The 27,204-nt window shown below is 49.9% G+C and overlaps 2 protein-coding genes and 1 long non-coding RNA gene across 43 annotated transcripts in view; 2 read left to right on the forward strand and 1 right to left on the reverse strand.

Annotated features, from left to right (window-relative positions):
* Positions 1-12,409, forward strand: part of pde10a (phosphodiesterase 10A) — a 153,851-nt gene extending 141,442 nt beyond the window's left edge. The window contains 3 exon segments of the mRNA XM_052494196.1: positions 6,068-6,148; positions 6,318-6,406; positions 11,566-12,409. Coding sequence (XP_052350156.1) covers positions 6,068-6,148; positions 6,318-6,406; positions 11,566-11,809 — 414 coding nt within the window. The 3' untranslated portion in view covers positions 11,810-12,409.
* On the reverse strand, positions 2,020-3,092 carry LOC127915176 (uncharacterized). Of its 4 annotated transcripts, none has more exons than XR_008090459.1 (3): positions 2,649-3,092; positions 2,369-2,408; positions 2,020-2,125 (listed from the first exon to the last, which is right to left on the reverse strand). It is a non-coding gene; the product is annotated as an uncharacterized LOC127915176 (long non-coding RNA). The 4 variants fall into 4 exon arrangements; XR_008090460.1 differs by lacking the exon at positions 2,020-2,125 and having other exon boundaries at positions 2,240-2,408; positions 2,649-2,728; positions 2,851-3,092; XR_008090456.1 differs by lacking the exon at positions 2,020-2,125 and having other exon boundaries at positions 2,240-2,408; positions 2,649-2,809; positions 2,851-3,092.
* A 2,492-nt stretch (positions 12,410-14,901) lies between the features above and the next one.
* LOC127915160 (ribosome-binding protein 1-like) lies at positions 14,902-26,665 on the forward strand. 38 transcript variants are annotated; one of them, XM_052494261.1, is made up of 9 exons: positions 14,902-15,944; positions 16,861-17,700; positions 18,330-19,631; positions 20,192-20,221; positions 21,023-21,943; positions 22,893-22,980; positions 23,098-23,211; positions 23,725-23,926; positions 24,573-26,665. In XM_052494261.1, exons 1-3 carry the CDS (start codon positions 15,896-15,898, stop codon positions 18,368-18,370), a joined length of 930 nt encoding a protein of 309 aa, XP_052350221.1. In that variant the 5' UTR covers positions 14,902-15,895; the 3' UTR covers positions 18,371-19,631; positions 20,192-20,221; positions 21,023-21,943; positions 22,893-22,980; positions 23,098-23,211; positions 23,725-23,926; positions 24,573-26,665. The 38 variants fall into 38 exon arrangements, with proteins under 38 accessions (XP_052350221.1, XP_052350219.1, XP_052350232.1 ...); XM_052494259.1 differs by having other exon boundaries at positions 18,330-19,064; positions 19,691-20,221; XM_052494272.1 differs by having other exon boundaries at positions 18,330-18,854; positions 19,691-20,221.
* The last annotated feature ends 539 nt before the right edge of the window (positions 26,666-27,204 follow it).

The raw sequence follows: 27,204 nt of genomic DNA on the forward strand, positions 1-27,204 counted from the left end.
TCTCTCTCCCCATCTCCTCTCTCTCTCTCCCCATCCCCTCTCTCTCTCCATCCATCCCCTCTCTCTCCCCCCCATCTCCTCTCTCTCTCCCATCCCCTCTCTCTCTCCCCTCTCTCTCCCCATCTCCTCTTCTCCCCATCTCCTCTCTCTCTCCCCATCCCCTCTCTCTCTCTCCCCCCATCTCTCTCTCTCTCCCCCATCTCCTCTCTCTCTCCCCATCCCTCTCTCTCTCCCCCCATCTCCTCTCTCTCTCCCCCATCTCCTCTCTCTCCCCATCTCCTCTCTCTCTCCCCATCCCCTCTCTCTCCCCATCCCCCTCTCTCCCCCCATCTCTCTCCCCATCTCCTCTCTCCCCATCTCCTCTCTCCCATCCCCTCTCTCTCTCCCCCATCTCCTCTCTCCCCATCTCCTCTCTCTCTCCCCATCTCCTCATCTCCCTCTCTCTCTCCCCATCCCCTCTCCCCCCCATCTCCTCTCTCCCCCTCCTCTCTCTCCCCATCTCCTCTCTCTCTCCCCCCATCTCCTCTCTCTCTCTCCCCATCTCCCTCTCTCCCCCATCCCCTCTCTCCCCCATCTCCTCTCTCCCCATCTCCTCTCTCCCCATCCCCTCTCTCTCTCCCCATCTCCTCTCTCCCCATCTCCTCTCTCTCTCCCCATCTCCTCTCTCCCCCATCCCCATCTCCCTCTCTCTCCCCATCCCTCTCTCTCTCCCCTCTCTCCCCATCTCCTCTCTCTCTCCCATCTCCTCTCTCTCTCCCATCCCCTCTCTCTCTCCCTCATCTCCTCTCTCCCCATCTCCTCTCTCTCTCCTCTCTCTCCCCATCCCCTCTCTCTCTCCCCATCTCCTCTCTCCCCATCTCCTCTCTCTCTCCCCATCCCTCTCTCTCTCTCCCCCATCTCCTCTCCCCATCTCCTCTCTCTCTCCCCATCCCCTCTCTCTCTCCCCATCTCCTCTCTCTCCCCCATCTCCTCTCTCTCTCCCATCCTCCTCTCTCCCCATCTCCTCTCTCTCTCCCCATCTCCTCTCTCTCTCCCCATCCCCTCTCTCTCTCCCCATCTCCTCTCTCCCCATCCCCTCTCTCTCCCCCATCTCCTCTCTCCCCATCCCTCTCTCTCCCCCATCTCCTCTCCCCCATCTCTCTCTCTCCCCCATCCTCTCTCTCTCTCTCCCCATCTCCTCTCTCTCTCCCCATCTCCTCTCTCCCCCATCTCCCTCTCTCTCCCCCATCTCCTCTCTCTCTCTCTCCATCCCCTCTCTCTCTCCCCCATCTCCTCTCTCCCCATCCCCTCGCTCTCCCCCATCTCTCCTCTCTCTCTCTCCCCCATCAACAGAAGAAGGGTCTGCTGATAGCCTGTCTATGTCATGATCTGGACCATCGAGGATACAGTAACACCTACCTGCAGAAGTTTGACCATCCTCTAGCTGCCCTGTACAGCACGTCTACAATGGAGCAGCACCACTTCTCCCAGACTGTATCCATCCTGCAGGTAGGACTACCACACACACACACACACACACACACACACACACACACACACACACCTGTTCTCACACGCTTAGTCAGCTGCCTTCCAAATGTTCCCCGGGAGGGTCTTAACTCTTCAGACATTCCCCCTAACAGCTGCTCTGTTATTCACCGGTGTCCCCTCCCAATTCAAATTCCTCATCTTTGGTGGGTGATGATCAGGTACCCTGAATCCTTGTCCACAGAAGTGTCAGTGTTGTGTCAATTCTAATGGAAGATATTTCAATTAAGAAAGCAATTTGAATTTAAAACTTCAAAAGTGGATTTATTTTTAATAAATAGCTTTTACTTTGACATTTATTGAGATGTCATTGAAAATAGATGTCCTTTTTCAGTTATTGAATTGCAATCTCAGTTTACTTCCTGAATTAACAGGCTTCAATTTCAAATTGACCACAAAAACTTGCAAAGTATCCAAACTACCCTGAACATTCCAGGACCTACTGCACTCCCATGATGTACCCTCTGGTTATCCCACCTAAGCTGTACTACGCAGGATGTACCCTCTGGCTATCCCACCTAAGCTATACTCCCAGGATGTACCCTCTGGCTATCCCACCTAAGCTATACTCCCAGGATGTACCCTCTGGCTATCCCACCTAAGCTGATACTCCCATGATGTACCCTCTGGTTATCCCACCTAAGCTATACTCCCATGATGTACCCTCTGGTTATCCCACCTAAGCTGTACTCGCAGGATGTACCCTCTGGCTATCCCACCTAAGCTGGTACTCCCAGGATATACCCTCTGGCTATCCCACCTAAGCTATACTCCCAGGATGTACCCTCTGGCTATCCCACCTAAGCTGGTACTCCCAGGATGTACCCTCTGGCTATCCCACCTAAGCTATACTCCCAGGATGTACCCTCTGGCTATCCCACCTAAGCTATACTCCCAGGATGTACCCTCTGGCTATCCCCCTAAGCTATACTCCCAGGATGTACTCTCTGGCTATCCCACCTAAGCTATACTCCCAGGATGTACCCTCTGGCTATCCCACCTAAGCTGGTACTCCCAGGATGTACCCTCTGGCTATCCCGCCTAAGCTATACTCCCAGGATGTACCCTCTGGCTATCCCACCTAAGCTATACTCCCAGGATGTACTCTCTGGCTATCCCACCTAAGCTATACTCCCAGGATGTACCCTCTGGCTATCCCACCTAAGCTATACTCCCAGGATGTACCCTCTGGCTATCCCACCTAAGCTGGTACTCCCAGGATGTACCCTCTGGCTATCCCACCTAAGCTATACTCCCAGGATGTACCCTCTGGCTATCCCACCTAAGCTGGTACTCCCAGGATGTACCCTCTGGCTATCCCACCTAAGCTATACTCCCAGGATGTACCCTCTGGCTATCCCACCTAAGCTATACTCCCAGGATGTACCCTCTGGCTATCCCACCTAAGCTGGTACTCCCAGGATGTACCCTCTGGCTATCCCACCTAAGCTATACTCCCAGGATGTACCCTCTGGCTATCCCACCTAAGCTGGTACTCCCAGGATGTACCCTCTGGCTATCCCACCTAAGCTGAGCGGAACTCCTCGTAAGCGGAGCGTTTGCTTTTTATTGATCTCTTTGTTTCCCATAGCTGGAAGGGCACAATGTTTTCTCCAACCTGACTTCCAGTGAGTACGAGCAGGTGTTAGAGATCATCCGCAAGGCCATCATCGCTACAGACCTGGCGCTCTACTTCGGCAACCGCAAACAGCTAGCTGAGCTACTGACCACGGAGGCACTGGACCTAGACAACCACCAACACAGGTCAGAGGTCAGGGGGTCGTACACATACACACTTTAGACATAACGCAAGGCACACACACACACAAACACTGGACATATTCTCTGATACATCTGGAAATAGATAATTTAAAAAAATGTATATATATATATATTTACTTTTCTTTCCCCAGGGACCGTGTGATTGGTCTGATGATGACAGCATGTGACCTGTGTTCCGTTACCAAGCTGTGGCCAATCACACGACTCACGGCTAATGACATCTACGCTGAGTTCTGGGCCGAGGTGCGGTGGTATAATTCACTACGACATCTCTATTCTTGTAACGTGGTAGACTAGTGGTTAGAGTGTAGGGACGGCAGGTAGACTAGTGGTTAGAGTGTAGGGACGGCAGGTAGACTAGTGGTTAGAGTGTAGGGGGGCAGGTAGACTAGTGGTTAGAGTGTAGGGACGGCAGGTAGACTAGTGGTTAGAGTGTAGGGGGCAGGTAGACTAGTGGTTAGAGTGTAGGGGGCAGGTAGCCTAGTGGTTAGAGTGTAGGGACGGCAGGTAGACTAGTGGTTAGAGTGTAGGGACGGCAGGTAGACTAGTGGTTAGAGTGTAGGGACGGCAGGTAGACTAGTGGTTAGAGTGTAGGGACGGCAGGTAGACTAGTGGTTAGAGTGTAGGGACGGCAGGTAGACTAGTGGTTAGAGTGTAGGGGGCAGGTAGCCCCTAGTGGTTAGAGTGTAGGGACGGCAGGTAGACTAGTGGTTAGAGTGTAGGGGACGGCAGGTAGCCTAGTGGTTAGAGTGTAGGGACGGCAGGTAGACTAGTGGTTAGAGTGTAGGGGGCAGGTAGCCTAGTGGTTAGAGTGTAGGGACGGCAGGTAGAGTGTAGGGACGGGAGGTAGCCTAGCGGTTAGAGTGTAGGGACGGCAGGTAGCCTAGTGGTTAGAGTGTAGGAATGACGGCAGGTAGCCTAGTGGTTAGAGTGTAGGGACGGCAGGTAGACTAGTGGTTAGAGTGTAGGGACGGCAGGTAGCCTAGTGGTTAGAGTGTAGGGACGGCAGGTAGCCTTGTGGTTAGTGTAGGGACGGGAGGTAGCCCTAGCGGTTAGAGTGTAGGGACGGCAGGTAGCCTAGTGGTTAGAGTGTAGGGACGGCAGGTAGCCTAGTGGTTAGAGTGTAGGGCGCCAGGTAGCCTAGTGGTTAGAGTGTAGGAACGGCAGGTAGCCTAGTGGTTAGAGTGTGGTTAGGGGCGCCAGGTAGACTAGTGGTTAGAGTGTTGGACTTGTAACCGAAAGGTTGTTAGATCAACCGAGCTGACAAGGTACAAATCTGTCGTTCTGCCCCTGAACAAGCAGTTAACCCACTGTTCCTAGACCGTCATTGAAAATAAGAATTTGTTCTGAAACTGACTTGCCAAGTTAAAGAAAAGGTTAAACAATATATATTTTTAAAAATTGCTGTAAGGAGTTAATTCGTCACATGAGTGGTTCATAGTGCTCATCAATAAGAACTTTTTAGTGGTGAAAGAGTTCTACTTAGAAGATTTTAGTGGTGAAAGGGTTCTACTTAGAACCTTTTAGTGGTGAAAGGGTTCTACTTAGAACCTTTTAGAGGTGAAAGGGTTCTACTTAGAACCTTTTAGCGGTGAAAGGGTTCTACTTAGAACCTTTTAAGGCCTCTACTTAGAACCTTTTAGTGGTGAAAGGGTTCTACTTAGAACCTTTTAGTGGTGAAAGGGTTCTACTTAGAACCTTTTAGTGGTGAAATAGTTCTACTTAGATCATTTTAGTGGTGAAAGAGTTCTACTTGAAACTAAAAATAGTTATTTTCAGCCGAAGAACCCTTTTAGGTTCTAGAGAGCAGCTTTTTCTCTCAGAGTGTACTACTGCTTTATGGAGTTAATCAATTCCTTCATTCTATATGATTCTGAATAAATTGATCATAGTACATGTCATCAGGTGTCACTTTCTTTTGTCCTTTAATCTCAATAACCTCCTCCATTCTACCTCATCTCTTTCTGCCATCATCCTCCTGTAACTTCTTTTCTCTCCTTTCCCTCCCTCCTCCTTTATCTTTATCTCCTCTCCTCCTCCTTTCCTCCTCCCTTCTTTATCTCCTCTCCTCCTCCTTTCCTCCTCCCTTCTTTATCTCCTCTGCTGCTTTTCTCCTCCTCCTCCTCTCCTCCCTTCTTTATCTCCTCTCCTCCTCCTCTCCTCCTCCTCCTCCTTTCCTCCTCCCTTCTTTATCTCCTCTCCTCCTCCTCCTCTTCTCCTCCCTTCTTAATCTCCTCTCCTCCTCCTCCTCCTCCTCTCCTCCCTTCTTAATCTCCTCTCCTCCTCCTCCTCCTCTTCTCCTCCCTTCTTTATCTCCTCTCCTCCTCCTCCTCCTCTCCTCCCTTCTTAATCTCCTCTCCTCCTCCTCTTCTTCTCCCTTCTTTATCTCCTTCTTTATCCTCTCCTCCCTTCTCCTCCTCTCCTCCTCCTCCTCTTCTCCTCCCTTCTTAATCTCCTCTCCTCCTCCTCCTCTTCTCCTCCCTTCTTTATCTCCTCTCCTCCTCCTCCTCCTCTCCTCCCTTCTTAATCTCCTCTCCTCTCCTCCTCCTCCTCTTCTCCTCCCTTCTTTATCTCCTCTCCTCCTCCTCCCTCTTCTCCTCCCTTCTTAATCTCCTCTCCTCCTCCTCCTCCTCTCCTCCCTTCTTAATCTCCTCTCCTCCTCCTCCTCCTCCTCCCTTCTTTATCTCCTCTCTATCTCCTCTCCTCCTCCTCCTCCTCCTCTCCTCCTCTCCTCCTCCTCTCCTCCTCTCCTCTACAGGGGGATGAGATGAAGAAGATAGGTATACAGCCCATCCCTATGATGGACAGAGATAAGAAGGAAGAGGTTCCTCAGGGGCAGGTAAGAACTACACACACACACACACACACACACACACACACACACACACACACACACACACAAGAACAACATAACATTACCTGGGCTGTGTCTCATTCTGGCTCGATGTTCCCTCCCCTCTGCCCTTGTTCCCTCACCTTTACTGGATTCTCCTTGTCTGTTTTTCTAGGTGGGGTTCTACAATGCTGTTGCACTCCCATGTTATACCACTTTATCTGAGCTCTTCCCCCCTTCCAGCCCTCTTCTACAAGCCTGCAAGTGAGTAAGATACTGTACAATACCCACACAGTATATTATATAGACTATCCACACAGTATATTATATAGACTACACACACAGTATATTATATAGACTACCCACACAGTATATTACATAGACTATCCACACAGTACATTATATAGACTACACACACAGTATATTATATAGACTATCCACACAGTATATTATATAGACTACACACACAGTATATTATATAGACTATCCACACAGTATATTATATAGACTACACACACAGTATATTATATAGACTATCCACACAGTACATTATATAGACTACACACACAGTATATTATATAGACTATCCACACAGTACATTATATAGACTACACACACAGTATATTATATAGACTACACACACAGTATATTATATAGACTACACACACAATATATCATATAGACTACCCACACAGTATATTATATAGACTAACACACTGTATATTATATAGACTAACACACTGTATATTATATAGACTAACACACTGTATATTATATAGACTACACACACAGTATATTATATAGACTACACACACAGTATATTATATAGACTACACACACAGTATATTATATAGACTACACACACAGTATATTATATAGACTACACACACAGTATATTATATAGACTACACACACAGTATATCATATAGACTACCCACACAATATATTATATAGACTACATACACAGTATATTATATAGACTACACACACTGTATATTATATAGACTACCCACACAGTATATTATATAGACTACCCACACCGTATATTATATAGACTACACACACAGTATATTATATAGACTACACACACAGTATATTATATAGACTACATACACTGTCATTAAAACTCGTTTTTCAACCACTCCACAAATTTCTTGTTAACAAACTATAGTTTTGGCAAGTCGATTAGGACATCTACTTTCTGCATGACACAAGTCATTTTTCCAACAATTGTTTACAGACAGATTATTTCACTGTTTTACAATTCCCGTGGGTTAGAAGTTTAGATACACTAAGTTGACTGTGCCTATAAACAGCATGGAAAATGCCAGATAATGATGTCATGGCTTTAGAAGCTTCTGGTAGACTAATTGACATCATTTGAATCAATTAGAGGTGAACCTGTGGATGTATTTCAAGGCCTACCTTCAAACTCAGTGCCTCTTTGCTTGACATCATGGGAAAATCTAAAGAAATCAGCCAAGACCTCAGAAAATAAATTGTAGACCTCCACAAGTCTGGTTCATCCTTGGGAGCAATTCTCAAACGCCTGAAGGTACCACGTTCATCTGTACAAACAATAGTACTCAAGTATAAACACCATGGGACCACGCTGCCGTCATACCGCTCAGGAAGGAGATGCGTTCTGTCTCCTAGACATGGATGTACTTTGGTGCGAAAAGTGCAAATCAATCCCAGAACAACAGCAAAGGACCTTGTGAAGATTCTGGAGGAAACAGGTACAAAAGTATCTATATCCACAGTAAAACGAGTCCTATATCGACATAACCTGAAAGGCCGCTCAGCAGCTTCAAAACCGCCATAAAAAAGCTAGACTACGGTTTGCAACTGCACATGGGGACAAAGGTCGTACTTTTTGGAGAAATGTCCTCTGGTCTGATGAAACAAAAATATAACTGTTTGGCCATAATGACCATCGTTATGTTTGGAGGAAAAAGGGGGAGGCTTGCAGGCCGAAGAACACCATCCCAACCATGAAGCACGGGGGTGGCAGCATCATGTTGTGGGGGTGCTTTGCTGCAGGAGGGACTGGTGCAATTCACAAAATAGATGGCGTCACGAGGGAGGAAAATTACGTGGATTTATTGAAGCAACATCTCAAGACATCAGTCAGGAAGTTAAAGCTTGGTCGCAAATGGGTCTTCCGAATGGACAATGACCTCAAGCATACTTCCAAAGTTGAGCCAAAATGGCTTAAGGACAACAAAGTCAAGGTATTGGAGGGGCCATCACAAAGCCCTGACCTCAATCCTAATGAAAATGTGTTGGCAGAACTGAAAAAGCGTGTGCGAGCAAGGAGGCCTACAAACCTGACTCAGTTAAACCAGCTCTTTCAGGAGGATGGGCCAAAATTCACCCAACTTATTGTGGGAAGTTTGACCAAAGTTTAAATTGTTTAAGGCAATGCTACCAAATACTAATTGAGTGTATGTAAACTTCTGACCCACTGGAAATGAAATAAAAGCTGAAATAAATTATTATCTACTATTATTCTGATATTTCACATTCTTAAAATAAAGTGGTGATCCTTTACCAGGATCAAATGTCAGGAATTGTGAAAATTGTATATACATGTAAATGTATTTGGCTAAGGTGTATGTAAACCTTGACTATGACTACAAATGAATATACACACACACACGCACTCAGAGAGACACACACACAAACACACACACACACACACACACAAACAGATACACACACAGATATATATACACACACACACACAGAGATACACGCAGATATATACACACACACACAGAGATATATATATATATACACACACACACACAGATACACAAGCGCAGATAAACACACACACACAAACAGATACACACACACACACAGAGATACACACAGATATATACACACACACAGAGATAGACACAATCTACTTCCCTTAACATTGTAGTCATTTAACAGATGCTTTGATCCAGAGTGCCATACATCTACAGATAGCTAGGTGAGACAACCACATTTAGTCCATTCATCTACAGATAGCTAGGTGAGACAACCTCATATCACATTTAGTCCATTCATCTTCAGATAGCTAGGTTAGACAACCACATTTAGTCCATTCATCTTCAGATAGCTAGGTGAGACAACCACATTTAGTCCATTCATCTACAGATAGCTAGGTTAGACAACCACATTTAGTCCATTCATCTACAGATAGCTAGGTGAGACAACCACATTTAGTCCATTCATCTTCAGATAGCTAGGTGAGACAACCACATTTAGTCCATTCATCTACAGATAGCTAGGTGAGACAACCACATTTATTCCATTCATCTACAGATAGCTAGGTGAGACAACCACATTTAGTCCATTCATCTTCAGATAGCTAGGTGAGACAACCACATTTAGTCCATTCATCTTCAGATAGCTAGGTTAGACAACCACATTTAGTCCATTCATCTACAGATAGCTAGGTGAGACAACCACATTTAGTCCATTCATCTTCAGATAGCTAGGTTAGACAACCACATTTAGTCCATTCATCTACAGATAGCTAGGTTAGACAACCACATTTAGTCCATTCATCTACAGATAGCTAGGTTAGACAACCACATTTAGTCCATTCATCTACAGATAGCTAGGTTAGACAACCACATTTAGTCCATTCATCTACAGATAGCTAGGTGAGACAACCACATTTAGTCCATTCATCTTCAGATAGCTAGGTGAGACAACCACATTTAGTCCATTCATCTACAGATAGCTAGGTGAGACAACCACATTTAGTCCATTCATCTACAGATAGCTAGGTGAGACAACCACATTTAGTCCATTCATCTTCAGATAGCTAGGTGAGACAACCACATTTAGTCCATTCATCTTCAGATAGCTAGGTTAGACAACCACATTTAGTCCATTCATCTTCAGATAGCTAGGTGAGACAACCACATTTAGTCCATTCATCTACAGATAGCTAGGTGAGACAACCACATTTAGTCCATTCATCTTCAGATAGCTAGGTGAGACAACCACATTTAGTCCATTCATCTACAGATAGCTAGGTGAGACAACCACATTTAGTCCATTCATCTTCAGATAGCTAGGTTAGACAACCACATTTAGTCCATTCATCTACAGATAGCTAGGTGAGACAACCACATTTAGTCCATTCATCTACAGATAGCTAGGTCAGACAACCACATTTAGTCCATTCATCTTTCAGATAGCTAGGTTAGACAACCACATTTAGTCCATTCATCTTCAGATAGCTAGGTGAGACAACCACATTTAGTCCATTCATCTACAGATAGCTAGGTTAGACAACCACATTTAGTCCATTCATCTACAGATAGCTAGGTTAGACAACCACATTTAGTCCATTCATCTTCAGATAGCTAGGTGAGACAACCTCATATCACATTTAGTCCATTCATCTTCAGATAGCTAGGTTAGACAACCACATTTAGTCCATTCATCTACAGATAGCTAGGTGAGACAACCACATTTAGTCCATTCATCTACAGATAGCTAGGTGAGACAACCACATTTAGTCCATTCATCTACAGATAGCTAGGTGAGACAACCACATTTAGTCCATTCATCTACAGATAGCTAGGTTAGACAACCACATTTAGTCCATTCATCTACAGATAGCTAGGTGAGACAACCACATTTAGTCCATTCATCTACAGATAGCTAGGTGAGACAACCACATTTAGTCCATTCATCTACAGATAGCTAGGTTAGACAACCACATTTAGTCCATTCATCTACAGATAGCTAGGTTAGACAACCACATTTAGTCCATTCATCTTCAGATAGCTAGGTGAGACAACCTCATATCACATTTAGTCCATTCATCTTCAGATAGCTAGGTGAGACAACCTCATATCACATTTTAGTCCATTCATCTACAGATAGCTCGGTGAGACAACCTCATATCACATTTAGTCCATTCATCTTCAGATAGCTAGGTGAGACAACCACATTTAGTGCATTCATCTTCAGATAGCTAAGTTAGACAACCACATTTAGTCCATTCATCTACAGATAGCTAGGTTAGACAACCACATTTAGTCCATTCATCTTCAGATAGCGAGGTGAGACAACCTCATATCACATTTAGTCCATTCATCTTCAGATAGCTAGGTGAGACAACCTCATATCACATTTAGTCCATTCATCTACAGATAGCTCGGTGAGACAACCTCATATCACATTTAGTCCATTCATCTTCAGATAGCTAGGTGAGACAACCACATTTAGTACATTCATCTACAGATAGCTAGGTGAGACAACCACATTTAGTCCATTCATCTACAGATAGCTAGGTGAGACAACCACATTTAGTCCATTCATCTACAGATAGCTAAGAACAATCAAGCAACAGCAAAGTCAGAGCTAATAGTAAAAATCCCTTTGGTATTCTGATTGTGTTTCCACAGGGAGAACCTTGGTCAGTGGGAGAAGATAGTAAATGGAGAGGAGGTGGACAGTGGAGTGAGAGGAGTGTGGGCTCCGTCAGAGCCTGTTGACCCCAGGGCAGAGCCTGTTGACCCCAGGGCAGAGCCTGTTGACCCCAGGGCAGAGCCTGTTGATCCCAGGGCAGAGCCTGTTGATCGCAGGGTAGAGCCCAGCACTGAGGAACCATCGAACCACGACTCAGGCCCTGTGAAGGTGGACAACTGACTGGCAATGAAGCCACGGCTCGCCCTCACTACTTCACAAGTCAATACGCCCTCAACACATCCCCTGCCATTAACAGGGACTACTTCCTGTCTGAACTGTTAGAGAGCCTCACTTCATGCTGAAACAGGAAGGAGGGGAACACATGCGTAGGGACTAGGGAAGGTGATTGGTGGATTTGACAAACAAGGGGATTCTTTTCAGGACCACACAGTTACCTCATTGGGTGAGGGAGGTGAGGAGTAAACCCTGCCAGTGTTCATTGCTCCGTAGACACACGGATGGACGGCTGGAGGACAGCGGGCTCTTGTTCATTAGGCACGAAACGGAAGCTAACGGGCAGAAACAGGGAGGAACTACCTGGACTTGTCCTTGAGGTGGGGACTCACCTGATCAACTCCACTGCTCGGGAACCAATTCATACCGATCCAAATGGATCCATATGTCTGTGGTGTTGGTTTTTTTTTGGTCTGTTTTAGTTGGTTTGTTTTTAATAGATTTAAATTGTGGCTGGTTTGTTTTATGTTCCGGTCTTGTGATTTGCAGAGGCCTTTAGTCTTTACACTCTAATCCTTTAAAAAGGATCAGGAGGTGTGAAATCTTGACTGTTTTTTTTTGGTTTGTTTTTTGTCGTTTCAGACTTTATGAATGTGTCTGAAATGGCACCCTAATCCACTACATAGTGCACTACTTTTGACCGGAGCAATATGGGCCCTGTTCAAAAGTAGTGCACTGTATTGGTACTGTTTGTTTGCCTGCAGCGGTAGACTGACTAACTTATCGCAAGCAGAAATACATGGGAGGAGGTGGTTGGCTCTCAAAGAGAGACAGAAATAATGTTTATTAGCATGTTGCAACGAATGTTCTAGAATGTTTTCTGGCACTTTGAGCAACAAAGTGTTTTTGCAGTACTTGAATGAAGACATATCGAGAAAAAACAAACATACAGCCCTTGTCTATTCTATTCAGAAACAGCGTCTTGTGTAAAGCACAGACAGATAAAGTTTGTGTGACCAACAGGGCTGAGTTAGATCATGTCAACATTTAGCAAGTCGTGTCACATGAGGGTCACAATGTTCTATGCAGAAATAGCACCCAACACCCAGGCAGACCTGAGTTCAAACATTTTTTGAAATAATTTCAAATACTTCATCTGGGCTTGATTGAGCTTGCCTGGCACAATAAAACAATTAGAAGAGTTGCAAGTGTAAAAAAAAGTGCAACTGCCCATCTGGTAATATATGCAGGCTAAAGCAATTGCTAAAGTATTTGAAAGATTTCCAATAGTATTTAAACCTACCAGGTCTGCATCTCGCCACCCCGATACTTGCCACAATCAGTCTTTTAGGTTCTAGAACCCAGAATCTTGGGCAATCAGTCTTTTAGGTTCTAGAACCCAGAGCTTTAGGCAATCAGTCTTTTAGGTTCTAGAACCCAGAATCTTGGGCAATCAGTCTTTTAGGTTCTAGAACCCAGAATCTTGGGCAATCAATCTTTTAGGTTCTAGAACCCAGAACCTTGGGCAATCAGTCTGTTTTTGAGCTCTAGTTGTAGACTGGTCTCAGATCTGTTTGTGCTGTCTTACCAACTAGAACAGCTCCTGAGTCAAGTCCAATGGTACATTGATTCTCTGTACTGCGTTCATAGCACACCAAGGCACAGGACAAACATGCACATTGCTACAACGTTGATTTAAAAGGAATAGATATTGATTGATAGCCAGCACATTATGTCAAGACAGCAGGCATAAGAATACTCTATAGGGTTGCACATTTTCCTTAACTTTCCCAAGTTTCCCAAGACTCTTGGAATAACGGGGAAATAAGGAGGAAATCAAGGAATCCGTCAACCAGGATTTCTGGAAAACCGGGAAATTTGGGAAAGTTACCACGATTAATACAGTATCATTTATCATTTGAAAACATTGATTTTGTGAATAATACTATATACCTCAATTAATCTAATATCGACAGTAAATTTTCTTTGATATTTTTCTTACCATTTCCAGTTGTATTCATAAAACTTTTGAGGTATATGTATGATAATCGGCCCGTAGCATTGTCACTTGCTTGTTCTATCCAAACGGTCTCCTTGCTCCCTGTGCGTCTCTGCCACATGTGCTGGAGCCCCTGAAGTGCTGGAGCATGTCCATGTCACATAAACAACAAAAGCCGGTGAGTGCATTGCTGATGTAGTTTTTTGCTTGAGATGTAAAGGCCTGCTCTCTCAGTGATTACATTTTGTGCTGATAATCGGCCCGTAGCATCCAAACGGTGCCGTCCCTTCCTCTCCGCTGTCTCACCGTTTCAGTTGGTGGTGGCACAGGCACCTGCTCAGTGCGCACTGTTCTGGCTTTGTTATAGTTAGGCCTCGGGGGTGTAGGTTCACGATGAGGCTTAGTCCTCGAGGGTGTAGGGTAGGTTCAGGATGAGGCTTAGTCCTCGAGGGTGTAGGTTCAGGATGAGGCTTAGTCCTCGGAGGTGTAGGTTCAGGATGAGGCTTAGTCCTCGGGGGTGTAGGTTCAGGATGAGGCTTAGTCCTCGAGGGTGTAGATTCAGGATGAAGCTTAGTCCTCGGGGCTGTAGGTTCAGGATGAGACTTAGTCCTCGGGGGTGTAGGTTCAGGATGAGGCTTAGTCCTCGGGGGTGTAGGTTCAGGATGAGGCTTAGTCCTCGAGGGTGTAGGTTCAGGATGAGGCTTAGTCCTCGGAGGTGTAGGTTCAGGATGAGGCTTAGTCCTCGGGGGTGTAGGTTCAGGATGAGGCTTAGTCCTCAGGGGTGTAGGTTCAGGATGAGGCTTAGTCCTCGAGGGTGTAGGTTCAGGATGAGGCTTAGTCCTTGGAGGTGTAGGTTCAGGATGAGGCTTAGTCCTCGGAGGTGTAGGTTCAGGATGAGGCTTAGTCCTCGAGGGTGTAGGTTCAGGATGAGGCTTAGTCCTCGGAGGTGTAGGTTCAGGATGAGGCTTAGTCCTCGAGGGTATAGGTTCAGGATGAGTCTTAGGCCTCGGGGGTGTAGGTTCAGGTTGAGGCTTAGTCCTCGGGGGTGTAGTTGTCCCATGGTGTTTATGTTTGCGTGCTATTGTTTGTACAGATGAACTTCAGGCATTTGGAAATTGCTCACAAGGATGAACCAGACTTGTGGAGGTCTACAATTTATTTTCTGAGGTCTTGGCTGATTTCTTTAGATTTTCCCATGATGTCAAGCAAAGAGGCGCTGAGTTTGAAGGTAGGCCTTGAAATACATCCACAGGTACACCTCCAATTGACTCAAATGATATCAATTAGCCTATCAGAAGCTTCTAAAGCCATGACATCATTATCTGGCATTTTCCAAGCTGTTTATAGGCACAGTCAACTTGGTTTATGTAAACTTCTGACCCACTGGAATTGTAATACAGTGAATTATAAGTAAACAGTTGTTGGAAAAATGACTTGTGTCATGCACAAAGTAGATGTCCTAACCGACTTGCGAAAACTATAGTTTCTTAACAAGAAATTTGTGGAGTGTTTGAAAAACGAGTTTTAATGACTCCAACCTAAGTGTATGTAAACTTCCGACTTCAACTGTATGTGTGAAATTAGATTTGGTACTGTTTAGGTTAGGTTTTGAGGCAATTATTGGGGTGATTATCAACTGGGCCCGGCACCTTCCGCTGAAGGAGGGAGCAGGTCCTACTGTAGGGAGAAGGAGGTGAGCAGGCCCTACTGTAGGGAGAAGGAAGGGAGCAGGTCCTACTGTAGGGAGAAGGAAGGGAGCAGATCCTACTGTAGGGAGAAGGAAGGGAGCAGGTCCTACTGTAGGGAGAAGGAGGATGCAGGTCCTACTGTAGGGAGAAGGAGGGAGCAGGTCCTACTGTAGGGAGGAGGGATCAGGTCCTACTGTAGGGAGAAGGAAGGGAGCAGGTCCTACTGTAGGGAGAAGGAGGATGCAGGTACTACTGTATGGAGAAGGAGGGAGCAGGTCCTACTGTAGGGAGAAGGAAGGGAGCATGTCCTACTGTAGGTAGAATGAGGGGGAGCAGACCCTACTGTAGGGAGAAGGAGGGGAGCAGGTCCTACTGTAGGGAGAAGGAGGATGCAGGTACTACTGTATGGAGAAGGAGGGAGCAGGTCCTACTGTAGGGAGAAGGAAGGGAGCATGTCCTACTGTAGGTAGAATGAGGGGGAGCAGACCCTACTGTAGGGTGAAGGAGGGGAGCAGGTCCTACTGTAGGGAGAAGGAGGGGAGCAGGTCATACTGTAGGGAGAAGGAGCGGAGCAGGTCCTACTGTAGGGAGAAGGAGGGGAGCAGGCCCTACTGTAGGGAGAAGGAAGGGAGCAGATCCTACTGTAGGGAGAAGGAGGGAGCAGGTCCTACTGTAGGGAGAAGGAAGGGAGCAGGTCCTACTGTAGGGAGAAGGAGGATGCAGGTACTACTGTATGGAGAAGGAGGGAGCAGGTCCTACTGTAGGGAGAAGGAAGGGAGCATGTCCTACTGTAGGTAGAATGAGGGGGAGCAGACCCTACTGTAGGGAGAAGGAGGGGAGCAGGTCCTACTGTAGGGAGAAGGAGGGGAGCAGGTCATACTGTAGGGAGAAGGAGCGGAGCAGGTCCTACTGTAGGGAGAAGGAGGGGAGCAGGCCCTACTGTAGGGAGAAGGAGGGGAGCAGGACCTACTGTAGGGAGAAGGAGGGTAGGAGGTCCTACTGAAGGGAGAAGGAAGGGAGCAGGTCCTACTGTATGGAGAAGGAAGGGAGCAGGTCCTACTGTAGGGAGAAGGAGGGATCAGGTCCTACTGTAGGGAGAAGGAGGATGCAGGTCCTACTGTAGGGAGAAGGAGGGAGCAGGTCCTACTGTAGGGAGAAGGAGGGAGCAGGTCCTACTGTAGGGAGGAGGGATCAGGTCCTACTGTAGGGAGAAGGAAGGGAGCAGGTCCTACTGTAGGGAGAAGGAGGATGCAGGTACTACTGTATGGAGAAGGAGGGAGCAGGTCCTACTGTAGGGAGAAGGAAGATGCAGGTCCTAATGTAGGGAGAGGGAGGATGCAGGTCCTAATGTAGGGAGAGGGAGGGAGCAGGTCCTACTGTAGGTAGAATGAGGGGGAGCAGACCCTACTGTAGGGAGAAGGAGGGGAGCAGGTCCTACTGTAGGGAGAAGGAGGGGAGCAGGCCCTACTGTAGGGAGAAGGAGGGGAGCAGGTCCTACTGTAGGGAGAAGGAAGGGAGCAGGCCCTACTGTAGGGAGAAGGAGGGTAGGAGGTCCTACTGTAGGGACAAGGAAGGGAGCAGGTCCTACTGTAGGGAGAAGGAAGGGAGTAGGCCCTACTGTAGGGAGAAGGAAGGGAGCAGGTCCTACTGTAAGGAGAAGGAGCTGAGCAGGTCATACTGTAGGGAGAAGGAGCAGAGCAGGTCCTACTGTAGGGAGAAGGAGGGGAGCATGCCCTACTGTAGGGAGAAGGAGGGGAGCAGGTCCTACTGTAGGGAGAAGGAAGGGAGCAGGCCCTACTGTAGGGAGAAGGAGGGTAGGAGGTCCTACTGCAAGGAGAAGGAGCTGAGCAGGTCATACTGTAGGGAGAAGGAGCAGAGCAGGTCCTACTGTAGGGAGAAGGAGGGGAGCATGCCCTACTGTAGGGAGAAGGAGGGGAGCAGGTCCTACTGTAGGGAGAAGGAAGGGAGCAGGCCCTACTGTAGGGAGAAGGAGGGTAGGAGGTCCTACTGTAGGGAGAAGGAAGGGTGCAGGTCCTACTGTAGGGAGAAGGAAGGGAGTAGGCCCTACTGTAGGGAGAAGGAAGGGAGCGGGTCCTACTGTAGGGAGAAGGAAGGGAGCAGGTCCTACTGTATGGAGAAGGAAGGGAGCAGGTCCTACTGTAGGGAGAAGGAAGGAGCAGGTCCTACCTTATGGAGAAGGAAGGGAGCAGGTCCTACTGTAGGGAGGAGGGATCAGGTCCTACTGTAGGGAGAAGGAGGGAGCAGGTCCTACTGTAGGGAGAAGGAGTGAGCAGGTCCTACTGTAGGGAGAAGGAAGGGAGCAGGTCCTACTGTAGGGAGAAGGAGGGAGCAGATCCTACTGTAGGGAGAAGGATTTGAGCAGGCCCTACTGTAGGGAGAAGGGGGGAGCAGGTCCTACTGTAGGGAGAAGGTAGGGAGCAGGTCCTACTGTTTGGAGAAGGAAGGGAGCAGGTCCTACTGTAGGGAGAAGGAGGAAGCAGGTCCTACTGTAGGGAGAAGGAGGGAGCAGGTCCTACTGTAGGGAGAAGGAAGGGAACAGGTCCTACTGTAGGTAGAAGGAGGGGGTGCAGACCCTACTGTAGGGAGAAGGAAGGGAGCAGGTCCTTCTGTATGGAGAAGGAAGAGAGCAGATCCTACTGTAGGGAGAAGGAAGGGAGAAGCAGGGGAGCAGGCCCTACTATAGTGAGACGGAAGGGAGCAGGTCCTACTGTAGGGAGAAGGAGGGAGCAGGTCATACTGTAGGGAGAAGGAGGGAGCAGGTCCTACTGTAGGGAGAAGGAAGGAGCAGGTCCTACCTTATGGAGAAGGAAGGGAACAGGTCCTACTGTAGGGAGAAGGAGGGATCAGGTCCTACTGTAGGGAGAAGGAGGGAGCAGGTCCTACTATAGGGAGAAGGAGTGAGCAGGTCCTACTGTAGGGAGAAGGAAGGGAGCAGGTCCTACTGTAGGGAGAAGGAGGGAGTAGGTCCTACTGTAGGGAGAAGGAGGGAACAGATCCTACTGTAGGGAGAAGGATTTGAGCAGGCCCTACTGTAGGGAGAAGGGGGGAGCAGATCCTACTGTAGGGAGAAGGAAGGGAGCAGATCCTACTGTAGGGAGAAGGAGGGAGCAGGTCCTACTGTAGGGAGAAGGAAGGGTGCAGACCCTACTGTAGGGAGAAGGAAGGGAGCAGGTCCTTCTGTAGGGAGAAGGAAGAGAGCAGATCCTACTGTAGGGAGAAGGAAGGGAGAAGGAGGGGAGCAGGCCCTACTATAGTGAGAAGGAAGGGAGAAGGAGGGAGCAGGTCCTACTGTAGGTAGAATGAGGGGGAGCAGACCCTACTGTAGGGAGAAGGAGGGGAGCAGGTCCTACTGTAGGGAGAAGGAGGGGAGCAGGCCCTACTGTAGGGAGAAGGAGGGGAGCAGGTCCTACTGTAGGGAGAAGGAAGGGAGCAGGCCCTACTGTAGGGAGAAGGAGGATGCAGGTCCTACTGTAGGGAGAAGGAAGGGAGCATGTCCTACTGTAGGTAGAATGAGGGGGAGCAGACCCTACTGTAGGGAGAAGGAGGGGAGCAGGTCCTACTGTAGGGAGAAGGAGGGGAGCAGGTCATACTGTAGGGAGAAGGAGCAGAGCAGGTCCTACTGTAGGGAGAAGGAGGGGAGCAGCCCTACTGTAGGGAGAAGGAGGGGAGCAGGTCCTACTGTAGGGAGAAGGAAGGGAGCAGGCCCTACTGTAGGGAGAAGGAGGGTAGGAGGTCCTACTGTAGGGAGAAGGAAGGGAGCAGGTCCTACTGTAGGGAGAAGGAAGGGAGTAGGCCCTACTGTAGGGAGAAGGAAGGGAGCGGGTCATACTGTAGGGAGAAGGAGCAGAGCAGGTCCTACTGTAGGGAGAAGGAGGGGAGCAGCCCTACTGTAGGGAGAAGGAGGGGAGCAGGTCCTACTGTAGGGAGAAGGAAGGGAGCAGGCCCTACTGTAGGGAGAAGGAGGGGAGCAGGTCATACTGTAGGGAGAAGGAGCAGAGCAGGTCCTACTGTAGGGAGAAGGAGGGGAGCAGCCCTACTGTAGGGAGAAGGAGGGGAGCAGGTCCTACTGTAGGGAGAAGGAAGGGAGCAGGCCCTACTGTAGGGAGAAGGAGGGTAGGAGGTCCTACTGTAGGGAGAAGGAGGGAGCAGGTCCTACTGTAGGGAGAAGGAAGGGAGCAGGTCCTACTGTAGGGAGAAGGAGGATGCAGGTACTACTGTATGGAGAAGGAGGGAGCAGGTCCTACTGTAGGGAGAAGGAAGGGAGCATGTCCTACTGTAGGTAGAATGAGGGGGAGCAGACCCTACTGTAGGGAGAAGGAGGGGAGCAGGTCCTACTGTAGGGAGAAGGAGGGGAGCAGGTCATACTGTAGGGAGAAGGAGCGGAGCAGGTCCTACTGTAGGGAGAAGGAGGGGAGCAGGCCCTACTGTAGGGAGAAGGAGGGGAGCAGGACCTACTGTAGGGAGAAGGAGGGTAGGAGGTCCTACTGAAGGGAGAAGGAAGGGAGCAGGTCCTACTGTATGGAGAAGGAAGGGAGCAGGTCCTACTGTAGGGAGAAGGAGGGATCAGGTCCTACTGTAGGGAGAAGGAGGATGCAGGTCCTACTGTAGGGAGAAGGAGGGAGCAGGTCCTACTGTAGGGAGAAGGAGGGAGCAGGTCCTACTGTAGGGAGGAGGGATCAGGTCCTACTGTAGGGAGAAGGAAGGGAGCAGGTCCTACTGTAGGGAGAAGGAGGATGCAGGTACTACTGTATGGAGAAGGAGGGAGCAGGTCCTACTGTAGGGAGAAGGAAGATGCAGGTCCTAATGTAGGTAGAGGGAGGATGCAGGTCCTAATGTAGGGAGAGGGAGGGAGCAGGTCCTACTGTAGGTAGAATGAGGGGGAGCAGACCCTACTGTAGGGAGAAGGAGGGGAGCAGGTCCTACTGTAGGGAGAAGGAGGGGAGCAGGCCCTACTGTAGGGAGAAGGAGGGGAGCAGGTCCTACTGTAGGGAGAAGGAAGGGAGCAGGCCCTACTGTAGGGAGAAGGAGGGTAGGAGGTCCTACTGTAGGGACAAGGAAGGAGCAGGTCCTACTGTAGGGAGAAGGAAGGGAGGGCCCTACTGTAGGGAGAAGGAAGGAGCAGGTCCTACTGTAAGGAGAAGGAGCTGAGCAGGTCATACTGTAGGGAGAAGGAGCAGAGCAGGTCCTACTGTAGGGAGAAGGAGGGGAGCATGCCCTACTGTAGGGAGAAGGAGGGGAGCAGGTCCTACTGTAGGGAGAAGGAAGGGAGCAGGCCCTACTGTAGGGAGAAGGAGGGTAGGAGGTCCTACTGTAGGGAGAAGGAAGGGTGCAGGTCCTACTGTAGGGAGAAGGAAGGGAGTAGGCCCTACTGTAGGGAGAAGGAAGGGAGCGGGTCCTACTGTAGGGAGAAGGAAGGGAGCAGGTCCTACTGTATGGAGAAGGAAGGGAGCAGGTCCTACTGTAGGGAGAAGGAAGGAGCAGGTCCTACCTTATGGAGAAGGAAGGGAGCAGGTCCTACTGTAGGGAGGAGGGATCAGGTCCTACTGTAGGGAGAAGGAGGGAGCAGGTCCTACTGTAGGGAGAAGGAGTGAGCAGGTCCTACTGTAGGGAGAAGGAAGGGAGCAGGTCCTACTGTAGGGAGAAGGAGGGAGCAGATCCTACTGTAGGGAGAAGGATTTGAGCAGGCCCTACTGTAGGGAGAAGGGGGGAGCAGGTCCTACTGTAGGGAAAAGGTAGGGAGCAGGTCCTACTGTTTGGAGAAGGAAGGGAGCAGGTCCTACTGTAGGGAGAAGGAGGGAGCAGGTCCTACTGTAGGGAGAAGGAAGGGAACAGGTCCTACTGTAGGTAGAAGGAGGGGGTGCAGACCCTACTGTAGGGAGAAGGAAGGGAGCAGGTCCTTCTGTATGGAGAAGGAAGAGAGCAGATCCTACTGTAGGGAGAAGGAAGGGAGAAGGAGGGGAGCAGGCCCTACTATAGTGAGACGGAAGGGAGCAGGTCCTACTGTAGGGAGAAGGAGGGAGCAGGTCATACTGTAGGGAGAAGGAGGGAGCAGGTCCTACTGTAGGGAGAAGGAAGGAGCAGGTCCTACCTTATGGAGAAGGAAGGGAACAGGTCCTACTGTAGGGAGAAGGAAGGGAGCAGGTCCTACTGTAGGGAGGAGGGATCAGGTCCTACTGTAGGGAGAAGGAGGGAGCAGGTCCTACTGTAGGGAGAAGGAGTGAGCAGGTCCTACTGTAGGGAGAAGGAAGGGAGCAGGTCCTACTGTAGGGAGAAGGAGGGAGCAGATCCTACTGTAGGGAGAAGGATTTGAGCAGGCCCTACTGTAGGGAGAAGGGGGGAGCAGGTCCTACTGTAGGGAGAAGGTAGGGAGCAGGTCCTACTGTTTGGAGAAGGAAGGGAGCAGGTCCTACTGTAGGGAGAAGGAGGAAGCAGGTCCTACTTTAAGGAGAAGGAGGGAGCAGGTCCTACTGTAGGGAGAAGGAAGGGAACAGGTCCTACTGTAGGTAGAAGGAGGGGGTGCAGACCCTACTGTAGGGAGAAGGAAGGGAGCAGGTCCTTCTGTATGGAGAAGGAAGAGAGCAGATCCTACTGTAGGGAGAAGGAAGGGAGAAGGAGGGGAGCAGGCCCTACTATAGTGAGACGGAAGGGAGCAGGTCCTACTGTAGGGAGAAGGAGGGAGCAGGTCATACTGTAGGGAGAAGGAGGGAGCAGGTCCTACTGTAGGGAGAAGGAAGGAGCAGGTCCTACCTTATGGAGAAGGAAGGGAACAGGTCCTACTGTAGGGAGAAGGAGGGATCAGGTCCTACTGTAGGGAGAAGGAGGGAGCAGGTCCTACTATAGGGAGAAGGAGTGAGCAGGTCCTACTGTAGGGAGAAGGAAGGGAGCAGGTCCTACTGTAGGGAGAAGGAGGGAGTAGGTCCTACTGTAGGGAGAAGGAGGGAACAGATCCTACTGTAGGGAGAAGGATTTGAGCAGGCCCTACTGTAGGGAGAAGGGGGGAGCAGATCCTACTGTAGGGAGAAGGAAGGGAGCAGATCCTACTGTAGGGAGAAGGAGGGAGCAGGTCCTACTGTAGGGAGAAGGAAGGGTGCAGACCCTACTGTAGGGAGAAGGAAGGGAGCAGGTCCTTCTGTAGGGAGAAGGAAGAGAGCAGATCCTACTGTAGGGAGAAGGAAGGGAGAAGGAGGGGAGCAGGCCCTACTATAGTGAGAAGGAAGGGAGAAGGAGGGAGCAGGTCCTACTGTAGGTAGAATGAGGGGGAGCAGACCCTACTGTAGGGAGAAGGAGGGGAGCAGGTCCTACTGTAGGGAGAAGGAGGGGAGCAGGCCCTACTGTAGGGAGAAGGAGGGGAGCAGGTCCTACTGTAGGGAGGAGGGATCAGGTCCTACTGTAGGGAGAAGGAGGGAGCAGGTCCTACTGTAGGGAGAAGGAGTGAGCAGGTCCTACTGTAGGGAGAAGGAAGGGAGCAGGTCCTACTGTAGGGAGAAGGAGGGAGCAGATCCTACTGTAGGGAGAAGGATTTGAGCAGGCCCTACTGTAGGGAGAAGGGGGAGCAGGTCCTACTGTAGGGAAAAGGTAGGGAGCAGGTCCTACTGTAGGGAGGAGGGATCAGGTCCTACTGTAGGGAGAAGGAGGGAGCAGGTCCTACTGTAGGGAGAAGGAGTGAGCAGGTCCTACTGTAGGGAGAAGGAAGGGAGCAGGTCCTACTGTAGGGAGAAGGAGGGAGCAGATCCTACTGTAGGGAGAAGGATTTGAGCAGGCCCTACTGTAGGGAGAAGGGGGAGCAGGTCCTACTGTAGGGAAAAGGTAGGGAGCAGGTCCTACTGTTTGGAGAAGGAAGGGAGCAGGTCCTACTGTAGGGAGAAGGAGGAAGCAGGTCCTACTGTAGGGAGAAGGAGGGAGCAGGTCCTACTGTAGGGAGAAGGAAGGGAACAGGTCCTACTGTAGGTAGAAGGAGGGGGTGCAGACCCTACTGTAGGGAGAAGGAAGGGAGCAGGTCCTTCTGTATGGAGAAGGAAGAGAGCAGATCCTACTGTAGGGAGAAGGAAGGGAGAAGGAGGGGAGCAGGCCCTACTATAGTGAGACGGAAGGGAGCAGGTCCTACTGTAGGGAGAAGGAGGGAGCAGGTCATACTGTAGGGAGAAGGAGGAGCAGGTCCTACTGTAGGGAGAAGGAAGGAGCAGGTCCTACCTTATGGAGAAGGAAGGGAACAGGTCCTACTGTAGGGAGGAGGGATCAGGTCCTACTGTAGGGAGAAGGAGGGAGCAGGTCCTACTGTAGGGAGAAGGAGTGAGCAGGTCCTACTGTAGGGAGAAGGAAGGGAGCAGGTCCTACTGTAGGGAGAAGGAGGGAGCAGATCCTACTGTAGGGAGAAGGATTTGAGCAGGCCCTACTGTAGGGAGAAGGGGGGAGCAGGTCCTACTGTAGGGAGAAGGTAGGGAGCAGGTCCTACTGTTTGGAGAAGGAAGGGAGCAGGTCCTACTGTAGGGAGAAGGAGGAAGCAGGTCCTACTTTAAGGAGAAGGAGGGAGCAGGTCCTACTGTAGGGAGAAGGAAGGGAACAGGTCCTACTGTAGGTAGAAGGAGGGGGTGCAGACCCTACTGTAGGGAGAAGGAAGGAGCAGGTCCTTCTGTATGGAGAAGGAAGAGAGCAGATCCTACTGTAGGGAGAAGGAAGGGAGAAGGAGGGGAGCAGGCCCTACTATAGTGAGACGGAAGGAGCAGGTCCTACTGGAGGGAGCAGGTCATACTGTAGGGAGAAGGAGGGAGCAGGTCCTACTGTAGGGAGAAGGAAGGAGCAGGTCCTACCTTATGGAGAAGGAAGGGAACAGGTCCTACTGTAGGGAGAAGGAGGATCAGGTCCTACTGTAGGGAGAAGGAGGGAGCAGGTCCTACTATAGGGAGAAGGAGTGAGCAGGTCCTACTGTAGGGAGAAGGAAGGGAGCAGGTCCTACTGTAGGGAGAAGGAGGGAGTAGGTCCTACTGTAGGGAGAAGGAGGAACAGATCCTACTGTAGGGAGAAGGATTTGAGCAGGCCCTACTGTAGGGAGAAGGGGGAGCAGATCCTACTGTAGGGAGAAGGAAGGGAGCAGATCCTACTGTAGGGAGAAGGAGGGAGCAGGTCCTACTGTAGGGAGAAGGAAGGGTGCAGACCCTACTGTAGGGAGAAGGAAGGGAGCAGGTCCTTCTGTAGGGAGAAGGAAGAGAGCAGATCCTACTGTAGGGAGAAGGAAGGGAGAAGGAGGGGAGCAGGCCCTACTATAGTGAGAAGGAAGGGAGAAGGAGGGAGCAGGTCCTACTGTAGGTAGAATGAGGGGGAGCAGACCCTACTGTAGGGAGAAGGAGGGGAGCAGGTCCTACTGTAGGGAGAAGGAGGGGAGCAGGCCCTACTGTAGGGAGAAGGAGGGGAGCAGGTCCTACTGTAGGGAGAAGGAAGGGAGCAGGCCCTACTGTAGGGAGAAGGAGGATGCAGGTCCTACTGTAGGGAGAAGGAAGGGAGCATGTCCTACTGTAGGTAGAATGAGGGGGAGCAGACCCTACTGTAGGGAGAAGGAGGGGAGCAGGTCCTACTGTAGGGAGAAGGAGGGGAGCAGGTCATACTGTAGTGAGAAGGAGCAGAGCAGGTCCTACTGTAGGGAGAAGGAGGGGAGCAGCCCTACTGTAGGGAGAAGGAGGGGAGCAGGTCCTACTGTAGGGAGAAGGAAGGGAGCAGGCCCTACTGTAGGGAGAAGGAGGGTAGGAGGTCCTACTGTAGGGAGAAGGAAGGGAGCAGGTCCTACTGTAGGGAGAAGGAAGGGAGCGGGTCCTTCTGTAGGGAGAAGGAAGGGAGCAGGTCCTACTGTATGGAGAAGGAAGGGAGCAGGTCCTACTGTAGGGAGAAGGAAGGAGCAGGTCCTACCTTATGGAGAAGGAAGGGAGCAGGTCCTACTGTAGGGAGAAGGAGGGATCAGGTCCTACTGTAGGGAGAAGGAGGGAGCAGGTCCTACTGTAGGGAGAAGGAGTGAGCAGGTCCTACTGTAGGGAGAAGGAAGGGAGCAGGTCCTACTGTAGGGATAAAGAGGGAGTAGGTCCTACTGTAGGGAGAAGTAGGGAGCAGATCCTACTGTAGGGAGAAGGATTTGAGCAGGCCCTACTGTAGGGAGAAGGGGGGAGCAGGTCCTACTGTAGGGAGAAGGAAGGGAGCAGGTCCTACTGTAGGGAGAAGGAAGGGAGCAGGTCCTACTGTATGGAGAAGGAAGGGAGCAGGTCCTACTTTATGGAGAAGGAAGGGAGCAGGTCCTACTGTAGGGAGAAGGAGGGGAGCAGGTCCCACTGTAGGGAGAAAGAGCACAGCAGGCCCTACTGTCGGGAGAAGGGGTGGTAGTGTGGGGGTGGTGGGAGTAGAGGGGTGTGGATGAATCACCAAATGTACTGCAGTTAGTGCTAAACACGGCTGCTAGAATCTTGACTAGAACCAACACATTTGATCATATTACTCCAGTGCTAGCCTCTCTACACTGGCTTCCTGTTCAAGCTAGGGCTGATTTCAAAGCTTTACTGCTAACCTACAAAGCATTACATCTTTCTGATTTGGTCCTGCCGTACATTACATTACATTTAAGTCATTTAGCAGACGCTCTTATCCAGAGCGACTTACAAATTGGTGCATTCACCTTATGACATCCAGTGGAACAGCCACTTTACAATAGTGCATCTAAATCTTTTAAGGGGGGGGGGGTGAGAAGGATTACTTTATCCTATCCTGGGTATTCCTTAAAGAGGTGGGGATTCAGGTGTCTCCGGAAGGTGGTGATTGACTCCGCTGTCCTGGCGTCGTGAGGGAGTTTGTTCCACCATTGGGGGGCCAGAGCAGCGAACAGTTTTGACTGGGCTGAGCGGGAACTGTACTTCCTCAGTGGTAGGGAGGCGAGCAGGCCAGAGGTGGATGAACGCAGTGCCCTTGTTTGGGTGTAGGGCCTGATCAGAGCCTGGAGGTACTGAGGTGCCGTTCCCCTCACAGCTCCGTAGGCAAGCACCATGGTCTTGTAGCGGATGCGAGCTTCAACTGGAAGCCAGTGGAGAGAGCGGAGGAGCGGGGTGACGTGAGAGAACTTGGGAAGGTTGAACACCAGACGGGCTGCGGCGTTCTGGATGAGTTGTAGGGGTTTAATGGCACAGGCAGGAGCCCAGCCAACAGCGAGTTGCAGTAATCCAGACGGGAGATGACAAGTGCCTGGATTAGGACCTGCGCCGCTTCCTGTGTGAGGCAGGGTCGTACTCTGCGGATGTTGTAGAGCATGAACCTACAGGAACGGGCCACCGCCTTGATGTTAGTTGAGAACGACAGGGTGTTGTCCAGGATCACGCCAAGGTTCTTAGCGCTCTGGGAGGAGGACACAATGGAGTTGTCAACCGTGATGGCGAGATCATGGAACGGGCAGTCCTTCCCGGGAGGAAGAGCAGCTCCGTCTTGCCGAGGTTCAGCTTGAGGTGGTGGTCCGTCATCCACAATGATATGTCTGCCAGACATGCAGAGATGCGATTCGCCACCTGGTCATCAGAAGGGGAAAGGAGAAGATTAATTGTGTGTCGTCTGCATAGCAATGATAGGAGAGACCATGTGAGGTTATGACAGAGCCAAGTGACTTGGTGTATAGCGAGAATAGGAGAGGGCCTAGAACAGAGCCCTGGGGACACCAGTGGTGAGAGCGCGTG

The sequence above is a fragment of the Oncorhynchus keta genome, chromosome 3 (assembly GCF_023373465.1).
Source record: "Oncorhynchus keta strain PuntledgeMale-10-30-2019 chromosome 3, Oket_V2, whole genome shotgun sequence".
NCBI classification, from domain to species: Eukaryota; Metazoa; Chordata; class Actinopteri; order Salmoniformes; family Salmonidae; genus Oncorhynchus; species Oncorhynchus keta.

Bases quoted from the DNA above. Each gene is read 5' to 3' on its own strand.
- LOC127915160 (XM_052494218.1), top strand. From the start codon at position 15,896: ATGGAGAAGGAGGGAGCAGGTCCTACTGTAGGGAGAAGGAAGGGAGCA. The intron at 15,945-16,860 runs GTCCTACTGTAG...GGGAGGGAGCAG, and splicing joins AGGGAGAAGGAAGGGAGCAT to GTCCTACTGTAGGTAGAATG. The intron at 17,642-19,631 runs GTCCTACTGTAG...GGAGGGTAGGAG, and splicing joins ATGGAGAAGGAAGGGAGCAG to GTCCTACTGTAGGGAGAAGG.